Source organism: Silurus aristotelis (genome assembly GCF_946808225.1).
Source record: "Silurus aristotelis genome assembly, chromosome: 4".
NCBI classification, from domain to species: domain Eukaryota; kingdom Metazoa; phylum Chordata; class Actinopteri; order Siluriformes; family Siluridae; genus Silurus; species Silurus aristotelis.
This window is the reverse complement of record NC_139577.1, coordinates 573,563-586,062: the sequence shown is the minus strand read 5'-3', so window position 1 is coordinate 586,062 and position 12,500 is coordinate 573,563. Positions and strand designations below refer to the sequence as shown.

Sequence of the window (12,500 nt, the reverse complement as noted above, 5' to 3'; positions counted from 1 at the left end):
TAATAATAATAATAATATAACTGTTTATAATAATAATGAATAGTAACAGTAACAGTGTGATTGTGGTGTAGACGGTTCTGTTATAACAGGCTCTGATCAAAGGACCTGTAACATACTGTAATATGAGAATCAATCAATCAATATATCTATCAATCTACAGAGAAAAAGAGAGTGAAAAGGGGAGAAATAAGGAGAAAGAATATAAGAGAGAGAGAGAGAGAGAGAGAGAGAGAGAGAGAGAGAGAGAGAGAGAGAGAGAGAGACCAAGTGAGAAAGAAAGAAAGAAAGAAAGAAAGAAAGAAAGAAAGAAAGAAAGAAAGAAAGAAAGAAAGAAAGAGAGAAAGAAAGAAAGAAAGAAAGAAAGAAAGAAAGAAAGAAAGAAAGAAAGAAAGAAAAAAAGAAAGAAAGAAAGAAAGAAAGAAAGAAAGAATAGTGGGAATACTTCTTTATCAAAGATTTACAAGTATTGTCAAGAAAGTAAAAGAAAGAGTAAAGAAAAGAGAATATATATATTTATCAATCTAAAGAGACAAAAAAGAGACTGAAAAGGGGGAGAAATAGGGAGAATGAAAATGAAAGAGCAAGAAAGAGAGAGAGAGAGAGAGAGAGAGAGAGAGAGAGACCAAGAAAGAAAGAAAGAAAGAAAGAAAGAAAGAAAGAAAGAAAGAAAGAAAGAAAGAAAGAAAGAAAGAAATGTAATACAGTATTTGAAATAATAAAGACACACTAGAGGCTCATCAGTTCACTCAGGATATTAAACTGTAAAAATCATATGATAGTAAATCGAACATTTTTGTTCTGAGATTTGACCTGGTTTTGTTCACAAACACAGTAAAAACCGATCGATGTTTGGAAAAGTGAATTGGGCGGAGCCAGAAGGGCATGCCTCTAGGGGGTGGGACATGTCCATTAGAGCGTATATGATTGGACAATCATGAGACTGTGCATAAATATGATGAGAAGGACAATAAAATAAAAACAGGGGGTTACAGAATATCTGCAAAATATTTTTTACTGAGCGTGTCGATGTGGTAGTTTATTAGCACGGATTCCAGGCGTGAAAGAGTTAACGGGGTTAATGTGGACGACTGGTCAGGAGTTTTTTTGAAACCATGGAACTCTGCTGGTCAGGGTTTTTTTTTTCATGGCGCCTCCTGTGTTGCTCAATAGGACAAGTTGCCTGACTTGACGATCTCCACATACGCTTTCAATAAACACAGCCAGCCAGACACACACACACACACACACACACACACACACACACACACACACACACCAGCCTTGCTCTGACCACAGACATACAGCAGTGGCTGCTATTCCTGACACAGTTTGGTGTGCTGGAGTCACTCTTCTGCTCTGTATAGATTATAATGGTGAAGAACACTGGTGTGATGATGCCTGTGGTCACCAGGATAAAGACACTGATATGACCTGCATCTGTACGACTCCACTGCAGACATTCACACACATCGCTGGTGCTCCACAATGCTGGCAAGCGAATGCTCTTCTGATGCTCGGCTGCAGTTATTTGGTGATTTTACCCCGGAATGGATTTTTACTTTAATCATAATCACGGCGATTCCTCTGGCCGGGGCTCTGACCGGAGAAAGGTGCTTAGAATTGCAGCATCTAATATGCCTTCAATAATTTCCCTTACCATCTCCCTCTGGCAAACGTCCTCCTTCTTCTCCTCCTCGTCTAACAACTCCAACAGACTGGAAGGCCAGAAAATACAGAGGACTCTTGAAAAGCGAGAGAATTTGTGCATGAAAAGTAAAAGTCTGAAACGGCCGAGCCAAGAGCAACAGACCGAGCGGGACAGAGGGTAACGCAAGAAAAGAATCACAAACACTGCAAGCAATGACGGAGTGTCCGAGTGTTACACACTGCAATAACACAAAAACCACCAGAGGCCTATTCAGAGAGAGAGAGAGAGAGAGAGAGAGAGAGAGAGAGAGAGAGAGAGAGAGAGAGAGAGAGAAGAATACCAGTAAAGTAAAAGAAAGAAAATTATCCCAATTTATTGTAAGAAAGAAAGAAAGAAAGAAAGAAAGAAAGAAAGAAAGAAAGAAAGAAAGAAAGAAATTAAGAAAGAAGATAGAGAGATAAAATTGAACTCATCAGTACACTGCAGTGTAAACCTGCAGTAATTCATGTTAAATGCTGAAAGGAATTGATTTTATTGTATATAGCGCCTTCAAAGTATGAATTTAAAGTAAATATCTCTAATTTAAAGAATGGGAAAAAAATGAACCGCGAAAGAGAATATCAGCTGGGTTGAATCGAGGTAACAAATAAGACAAAAAAAGAAAAACTTGCCAGAATAAACACTTTTCCTGTTTTTTTCAAAGTGTTGTCTCAGAATTCCCAGCGGTGGATCTGCTTCTGTCCTGACGTGACCTGCCAGGAGGGCAAAGGCTCCAAACATGACCTCACTGAGCTTTTTATACTGAATTCTGGTCGTTTTCCCTGTTTCTCGCAACAACTCTTAAAAAAGAGAAAACAAAGAGCGTTGTGTTCAGGCTCCGACAAAACGTCTTACTCAACCCTGAAACACGCGAGTCACTGATCTGAGACCGTATACAACACACGCTGCTCAGCCTCTCACACCAAAGATGGACAACATGAAACAAACGTACCGATTTCTTGGGTCGTAAAAGGGTGCGAATAAAAGTGTAATGTTTTTTGGGTTGAAATGCCGTGTGAGAGTTCAGAGGAGATCCAGATTAGTTTGAGCTGCTTGGAAGACTTTGGTCACTCAAATAAGCACTTTACAAAAAAGCATCTCAAAATGCAAAATACAACAAACAACAAATAATTAATAAATGGTACAAATTATTAAAGGAAATTATTACAGTAGTGTTTTTCTCTTTCAAGGATTGATGAATAAAGGACTTATTGGTAATACAAATAGAGTAATAAACTCTTACAGTGTGAGAGATCCTGGGGCAGGAGAGCAGGAGGACAGGGGAGCAGAAGAGCAGAAGAGCAGGAGAACAGGAGGACAGGGGCGCAGAAGAGCAGGAGAGCAGGAGAACAGGAGGACAGGGGAGCAGAAGAGCAGAAGAGCAGGAGAACAGGAGGACAGGGGCGCAGAAGAGCAGGAGAGCAGGAGGACAGGAAAATGTATGGTTGTTGGGGTAAAAAGCTGCACTGCTACAACATGATTGTGAGTCTTCAGCTCCAGAAGACACTGTTGCGTGGCTGTGTGCATGTAAATACCTGCAGGAGTTTTGACACATTGCTGGTGCACTAACGTGAACACACGTGTGATTTTCGGAGAGGGTTACCTGCTCGGGTGTCTTCGTTGAGCCGAGCGTAGGCTGAGATGTCCAGGTGGGGGACACATTTCTCCAAGGACACCCATGTGTACGTCTCTGGGCACAGAAGGTCTGAAGGATGGTACTGACCCTGAGAAAAAAACAACAACGAGGAACTGCATTAGTGTCAGCACTCATCTGTCAGAACCAAGCGGGTCAGAACCACTTCATGGTCAATGACAATTAAAAATACAGACGTTGTTGCTCTCGTGTCTGATTCTTCCACGAAATGCCAGAGCATCCATAAATTCTCGAACTTCTTCAGCATGTGATCTATTAGCTTCATGTGCCTTCACGTGTTGTTTTGTGTAATTATACAAAGTGTAAATGGGTTCCTGGCTCTCAAGAGCCTCATTATCTGAGGCCTGAATGCAATGACCAAAAGTCAAATTAACTCTCCTACAATGTAAACAAGCAGACGCTTTCAAGCCTTCTGGCTTTCTTCAAGTGCGCGCGCACACACACACACACACACACACACACACACACACACACACACACACACACACACACACACACACACACACACACACACACACACACACACACACACACACACACACACACACACACACAAACCCCCTGCAGGCATGGACATGCACCCAGCTCGTGACACCGTGCGGGCCTCGGTCTGTGCAACAGAGCTTAAGATTAACCTGCTAATGAAATGGTTCATGGATTGTTTTCCACTTGATTCCTCTAAAACAGAAGGTCAATAAGACTGGACATAAACCAGATCTACAGAAACACTAGCTTGAACTATGATTAAAAAGAAAACACGCAGTGGAGAGAAGAGGCAGATCGTTTTTCCACACTTTCCTCACATTCCGGTTTCCACATTTCCCAGCGCTCAGAGCTTTTCGACCGGAGTTCCTCGGGTTGGTACAGAGGCAGCTTTTTCCTCAGTAAGTGGTGGTACGTTAGACCAGTTTTATGACACAGACACAAAACTATCAACCTTTTTGGGTAGAGCTTTGCCAAAAGAACATCACTCTGAAGAATAAATCAATCAGCAATGTAAAAACACACACACACACACACACACACACACACACACACAGGGGCGGGGCACAAGCTTTTAATAGAGCATCTGATTGGATATCAGAGTGAAAGAGTGAAAAAAGTTCAAATGTTTCCCCAAATTACAAATCAAACTTCCCTGCAATTTTATTCATATAAACCGACTGATTTACATTCACTAAACCAAGAGACTCAGAATTAATCCAAAATTCTTCAGCACTTTATGGTTCCCGGAGGTTCCACAAACAGGATTTGTCTGTCGTTATCCCGCATCAGAAACTATGTGCCATGTTTCCACAAGCAGGAGGTTTTAGAGAACGGGGTTCCTGGGCCTCTTATTCTAAACACTGAGTGGTGAAGGTGAGGTTTTCACACCCCGTGTTTCTCCCAGTCACTCTGTCAGCGCTGGTGCGACGCTACACAGGGTCAGTGGAACTTATTCACAAGAACATGTCAACAACTAAGAGTGAGAGGATCTAGCTCAGGATCAATAAGAAGAAAATGAATGGGTTTTGCCTTGTTCTGAATTGTTCAACAATACGCTCACATCTGTTTTTTATATGGATTTATATATTCAGGCCATGCATTATAATTTTTCTTTCTTTTTTCATCACGACTTTTTTTAAATTTGTGATCTTGACATAAACATTGTTTCTTCGTGATCAGTATTTCTAATTATTCTGTGTTTTTATAAGAAGAGCATGTTCTAGATGCAGCATCATGAAGAATAACAATTGGCAGGTGGGGATTCACAAAAAAACCCAATGTTTGTCATGTCAAGATCCAAAAAAGTCGTGATCACGAGAAAGCAAGAAAGAGAAATATATTATTATGCATGGCCTCTTGGGACTTCCATATACTTTTATAAATATATAAATAATCAAACCTCCATGTAATCAAACATGGTGATGTTTTCTTTAAGAGGTCACACCCTCCTTTATGTAAAATATTTTTTTATATGTGCTTCTGCAACTCTTATTATTCTTCTTTATATGTATTAATATGGCAGCTGGATCTCATAATATACAGTGATGGAGGAAGACAAAACAGCCTCCAAAAAAAGAAAAAACAAGCAAAGACGATGACTTTCTGCCATCCGTAAATCAACATGCTCGAATAAGATGAGTTAGATAAGGAGTGTAATAATGCAGACATAAGGCCTACAAGATCTTTCAAAAAAATAAATAAATAAAAGAATAAGAAAAGAAAAAAAAAAAATGATGCAAAGGCAAACACCCTGGTGACGATCTTATCTCCCAAAAAATGGATTAGTTTTTTTGTCGTTTGCTGAAGCAGAGCTCATCACTCATGCACAAAACCTGAAACAATGCAACAGTCAAGTCCAATCATGAGCACGCTGGAGAAAAAAGCGTACACTTTCCTATCGACATCTTCTCTTAAATCATACAGCAGGATCCAAGTGTCAGACGTCTTACCGTCTCTGGAAAACACGCCGACGAAGGAGATGATGACAGACGGACCTCCGTCTTCAAGGCTCGTTAACCTCATCACAGCAAACAAAAAACATAACGAGAGAAACAGAAGGGCAAATTTCATATAGTTTTTTGTCGAACATGTCGTATAGAGCGCTCGGCTTGTTTCACAAGGTACAACTAAATACCAGTCTGATCAAATGCACGAGGTTGGCAGTAGCACAAACAGACAATGAGAAGAAACGGATAGATGGCTGAGAAGAAAAGAGGCGGGATAGATCAGGCCGGGATAAAGGTGCTGAAGGAATTCTGTGTGTGGACGGAGCCGGAGAGCAGCGGTGCATGGAGGAACTGGTTATCAGCTTGGAATCGGTGATGCTACCAGCATGTGTGGTAGAGGACAACTATTTAAAAAAGCTGATACGGCTCACGGTCCATGTGAAGCGTTCGCTCGATTTATGGGAAAGATAAAACAGCTCCAGAGATCAGATTTTACAATTTATCAAGCAAAATAATGACACAAAACTATATACAATGTACAATTAAAAAAATTAATAAACGACGACCAACTTAAATCATTTACGTCTTTAAACAATTATCACCTAATTTCTCTCACTTGCTCTGACAGACACCCCCCCCCCCAAAACACACACACACACACACACACACACACACACCTTCTCAACCCAAATTTCCGTACCTGAGATTTATTTGAAAAGCAATTAATCAGCAACATAAATCTTGACTTCTCGCTGCTGGCCAGGAATTCTTGTGAAAGACGAAACCTCTCACCTCTCCAAACTGAGAGCCTCAGAGCTTCAGCTGTGTGCACATGGGAGTCCTGAAGAAGCTCCAGGAGGGAAAAAAAGAGCTTATCTGAAATCAGAAATCCCCGACACAAACGATGATGAATATGTCAGAGCATTGCGAAACGTCTACGCTAATCTAAGTATGGCTCTTATTGCACAATCAATAAAGAAAACATGCTAAATTGCTGAAATAATGGACGCTTCCTTTATAGAGCGTCTGCTACAATCTGGAAAGGTCCTGTTACATTAAACTGATGAAGAAATCATTTGTAATAAATTTGCAGTGGTTATGTTTTATTTCTTAGTGGCTCCATTTTCTTCCCAATTTGCCCACAACCAGTTTCCCCTCCTACACAATTCCTATTTCAACTACATTTTATTTACTGTCTTATCACAACACAACACATTCAGGAAGAGCATTTTCCTTCTTCTGCCTGCATGAGGAAGAGATTCAATTAATTCTGTGCACTTTGACGCGGGGTCACGTCTCTGCTGTGATTTTAGTTTTTGGAAATAAGTTTCAATTAACGAACATTCATTTTTCCCTCAATATGCACAAGGTGGCATCAGAAAGTTTGGAGACTCGCTCTGTTTAAAAATCTACGTTTCCACCTTCTAAACAGTCCCCTTGCCCAGCACTAAAGCGCTCCCAGGGTTCTTCTGGAACGACCTTCTGCGATTTGCACCGGATCTCCACAACGATGTCAAAAACGGAAACCTTGGAGCTGCTACTTTATTTTCGAAAAGAAGTCCACAGAAGCCAAATCTAATGAGTAGTGTGTGGCAGTGAGATCATGTTTCCGCAGAGAATCTCACGTGTGAGAAGAGCGTGGTGACAGGGTGCACACGTGGTCAGAAAAGCAGAAAAAGTTGCACAGCTTCCGATGGTATTAGGCACACTGACTTAGGAAGGTCGGTGCTCCCTGTAACTGTGCATGCAGTCATGTAGTGCCACCCGCTGGCCAGCTATTTCAGTGCTGCAGGCTTCAGGTTTCTGCACCCAAGCTGTGATGAGCAGGTTTATGAACCCTGACCCTGTGTTTGGAGACTACAGTTAAGCCTTCAGACTGAGAAATAAGGCTTACAACATAAACACAATCAACACACAAGTGATTCATTTTAAATGTAATTACCACTTCAAACAAACCAACACATTATTAGCCCCTCCCCTCTGCCCCAAGCCAAAGGAAAAGTGATGGTCACATCTCACAAACTGCTGCTGGATTTTCTTACTGTTAACACACTGGCCTAAGACATCCCGTGCACATCTGGGCTCGATTTCCTTCACCATCCCTCACCTTTCAATCACATTCATACCTAATGGAAAGTTAAAGCACATGGACGACCAGAAATGAAAGTCAAGGGTGTGTCAATGACAAGCTTGATCACTCCTACCGAACCAGACCTTCAATCAAAATGCAAAAAATAAAAGGTCAGTATTAGTAGATTGAATACCTCCTCAGCTGGATGTCACGCAATAAAGCTTGTGCACATTGTGGTCATGGTATAGAATAGCAACCCATCAAAACATTTACCTCCTGCGTGTGTGTGTGTGTGTGTGTGTGTGTGTGTGTGCGCGTGTGTGTGCGGTGCGGAACAATGGACTGGCCGAGCCCTCCTGTAAAAAGGCAAACACTTTCAAAGCACACACACACACACACACACACACACTCACACACACACACACACGCATGTGCTCACTTGCCCGTGAGTGCTCCCACCCCGGCTTTAACACGCTGACAAAAGGCACAAACACTGTTGCTAACATGGTAACACTGTTTGTTCCTTTTGTCTGTTTGGGGTTAAAGTCCTTTGTTAAGCCTGGAGTAAAGAGCGCCATCCGGATTTCTGGAGGAGGAGGATGAATGAGTGAGTTAGTGAGGATCGGGTTTAACTACTACACAGTAATGTGGGAGTCTGATTCAGGCTGAAGAACAGAAAGTATTTGAGTAAATGTACTTTGTTTATGTGTTTAATCTTTTTTTAGATAATGTGTGTTTGAGGTTGAGAGCAGGTTTTCGTGAAACGATTCCTTATATATTTTTAAGCCACGATGTACAAAACATCAAACAAAGATATAGCATGCATAAAAACATAAATGCAGACAGGATTCGCTTTTCACAAGTCGGGAAATCGAATTAAATCAGACAAATTTCCCGTGCAAGCGCGTTTACTGCGCAACGTCGACGCAAAATTCCTTTACAGAATTAAATATATAAATACCTGCTCAAATCTGTCACATTGTGGTTGGTTTATTCATGCACATTAAAAATATTTATTAAAAGCTTCTTTCTTTTCAGTTTTTACAGCATTATCATAATGGGCTGAATATGAACTTTTTGGGAGAAGAACAGTAATTCTATGTGAAATAACACCTCTGAAAAGATTCCACTGTAAGATTGGGAGTCAAATCTGAATCCGGACTATTCGAGGTTACCCCTAATAAATTCCAAAAATTTTGCAAATCAGCTTTGTTGAAGTTGAATAAAAATATTAGAGCTGCATCACATCACGTCAGCTCTGAATATTTGGTTCTGTTTTTAATCTAAAATTGATTCATTTTATTTGTCCATTGAATCCTAATGGTTCTTCTACTTTGTTACAGGATCCTTTCATATTATTAGTGTTAATTGAAGATCCCTTTTACAAAGATTGTTTGCTACGTTGTATCTTTTATTTGTGCGACTCGTTTGATCCTTGTTTCATGGTGGCATGTTGATGAAGCTGCTGTGTAGATCTTAATGACACCAACACGTCTCGCTGACGAGGACTCGTGCGTCTGTGAGCCTACGTTCAATACGAGTCAAATACGAGTCAAATACGTAAGTACTGTTCAAATCAAAAAAGACTTTTACTCAGGCTATATTAGAATTGGTGACTTTTAACTTTTTGCACTAAAATATTTACACTTTTACTCAAAGAGGATTTTCAGGAACTCTTTACACAATAGGCAGCTTAAAATAAATAAATAAATCACAACTTTCTCTAGCATGCACTCAATTTTATACATACACACACACACACACGCTCAGACCTCCCTGCTAGGTGAACATTAGGGTGTGTGTACGTGCTGCTGCATGAGCTGCTGAGTGACACACATAAGCACACATGGCCAGCAATTGGACATGCTGGTATAAGTAGAAAGGTGAGAGTCAGTCTGTGAAAGACAAGTGTGTAAATTCTGCCCATTTTATATAGAGAGAAAATAACACTCCCTTGTTCCTCCACCCTAAAACACACACACACACACACACACACACACACACACACACACACACACACACACACACACACACACTGCCTTCAGTCACGTCTAAAACCTCTGCACTAACCACCACTTTTCACACACATATGGGCCCAGCTACGTGTCAGGGGCTATACAGATGACAACTTAATGATGGGAAAATATTTTTACAGGATTGTGTTTCAGCGTTTTACAGGCACACGATCCCCAGGCCTGTTTTTATCTCTCTATCGCTTTGGCCATTTATTGTTGTGCAGCTTGAGCCCTGAAAGAGCATCTTTACCGCCAGGGTCTGACGTCGGACTCTGCTTACAGTGGCTCGCCCTGCTCCAGACTGTTGCTCTGTTATTTTTTCTTTTTTCACCCAGGATTGTGTGTGATGATTGTCCAAAAATGGTGCTATTACAGAAAATAATTGGAGCTGAGAACGAGACCTACCGTGAAGTCGTCGTTGTGGGAACGTGAAAGAAAATAAGAACGTCGGCGGCGTCGGAACTCGACCTTTCTAACCATACACGAGGAGTTTGAAAAATAATGGCTTGGGAGTTGTGGAATTTGTTTGGTCGCACTAAAACAGTCATTCTTTGTTACTGCGTTTGGTGCCGAGGCGCGGAGTGACGCTTTCGGACTCGGACACCCGACGTGAGAAGACTCTAAAAATAAACGCCGGGAGAGTTGATGGCAACGCAAACACGCAGAGTTTTCTCCTGGACCCTTCTGGCTTCATTCATCCTGACACTGGATCTAAACTCTCGCCTTCAAATCATGCGACCTTCACACATCACACCACCAACGCTCTTTTCTCATTATCTGACCTCTGAACTTCGACCCTATGGGGCCTGTCAGCGCTCCTCAGGGGTGATCTGGAGCGAACGTTTGGCGACGGGGCCCCAATCTAAACACATAAACCATTACCATGTCACAGTGTGACGAGCTTTAAAAAGAACATGCTTCATAAAATGGGAGATTATTACGCAGCTATGTGAAAGGGTCGTTGATGCCAGTGGAAAGTAGGAATAATTCCAACCCACACACTCATTCTGCCACTTTATAGGGTAGTTTTGCCGAGCACCTCTTCGTTTAGCCTCCAGAAGAACATAAATCCACCTCGACCCGGATTTCTGAGACGTCCTCCTACACTGCGCAGTAATGACGCTGTCGTGAGGTCGTTGCAGTTCATACGTCATATTACTCGATTGACTGAATGCTGCAAAAACCTCCTAAATGCTAATGTGGTGTAATGAAACGAGATTCCTGTCACAGCTTGAACACTGAATGGAAACGGCTGCGTGAATTCTGATCAGCAGGACGCCACTGGATACAGACGGGTTCAACTTTCTTCTAAACTTGGAGCAAGTTTACACAAAGTGATGTCATTTCAGATGCATTTAAAAATAGCAGAAAAGAAAACCTGAGATACTTTGCATCCTTTTAGAAGCCTGCACCTGTTACATTATACAATACATTTATACAGATGAGTGACCATTTAAACACAATCTCAGCACAACCAAAAAATGACCAGAACATCTTCAATGCACCTTCATATTCCCCTCAAACTGTTAATGATTGTAAGAAGCGCTTTCTAAAATATGGAGACTATGAAACGTCTGACTTGTTCTAAATTACTTCTGATTCTCATTCAAAATAAAAAAAAGACAAGTTTCGAAAGAGCTAACGAGTTCCAATGGGCGAGATCACCAATGGGCGAGATCACCTATGGGCGAGATCACCTATGGGCGAGATCACCAATGGACGAGATCACCAATGGGCGAGATCACCAATGGGCGAGATCACCAATGGGCGAGATCACCTATGGGCGAGATCACCAATGGGCGAGATCACCAATGGGCGAGATCACCTATGGGCGAGATCACCAATTGATGATCCATTTTAGAACTTGGAGAACTCATATCTGTGAGGTTGAAGGCCAGGAGTTAAAGAGACCAGTTGAAACAATAGAGCAAAGTGGTTGAACTGTTTTCTGTACACGTGTGAGATTAGTGTTTTAGTGATTAACATGGGAAAAAAAACCCAATCTGAACAGAACTTATGTTGGACATAAGAGTTATTAAAGCTAGAAAGAAGAAACTGGTAAACAAGGTTTTTCTTGCTCCAAAAAATGGAACCAGGAAAGCCCTAAAGAAGAGCGGAGTCAGGAGAACATACTGTAGCTAGTCCTGACATGCACAGCCATCACGGATGTGCTCGAGCCTGAAGTGTGAGCTCCAGTGAAGCAGCTAACAGCCATCCAGTGAGTACAAATGGAACAGATTACATGGTGAAAATGACTCCGCTTCAAAGCTACGGCGGTGCAGAGAGAGAAAAAAAGAAGCGAGTGCTGCCAAACCAAACGTGTGGTAATTGTTTATCTTTTCTTTCTGAGTTGCTCTCTTTCATTCCGGAGACTCGCTGCCTCTCGCTCGCTTCCTATCACCTTTCATCCAGTGTGTTCTGCTGGTGACATGCGGTTTATGGGAGGAGGAGAAGAACGGTGGGGAGAGAGAGAGAGAGAGAGAGAGAGAGAGAGAGAGAGAGAGAGAGAGAGAGAGACAGAGAGAGAGAGAGCGAGAGAGAGAGAGACAGAGAGAGCGAGAGAGAGAGAGGGAGAGAGAGAGAGACAGGAAGGAAGAGAGAAAGAGAGCGAGAGAGAGAGAGAAAGAGAGAGAGAGAGAGA

The 12,500-nt window shown here is 41.7% G+C and overlaps 1 protein-coding gene across 9 annotated transcripts in view; it reads right to left on the bottom strand.

Annotated features, from left to right (window-relative positions):
• Positions 1-12,500, bottom strand: part of ate1 (arginyltransferase 1) — a 57,775-nt gene that overhangs the window by 4,642 nt on the left and 40,633 nt on the right. For all 9 annotated transcript variants that reach the window (XM_083539146.1, XM_083539150.1, XM_083539149.1 and 6 more), the window contains one exon: positions 3,291-3,411. In XM_083539146.1, coding sequence (XP_083395272.1) covers positions 3,291-3,411 — 121 coding nt within the window. The remainder of the gene's footprint in view (positions 1-3,290; positions 3,412-12,500) is intronic.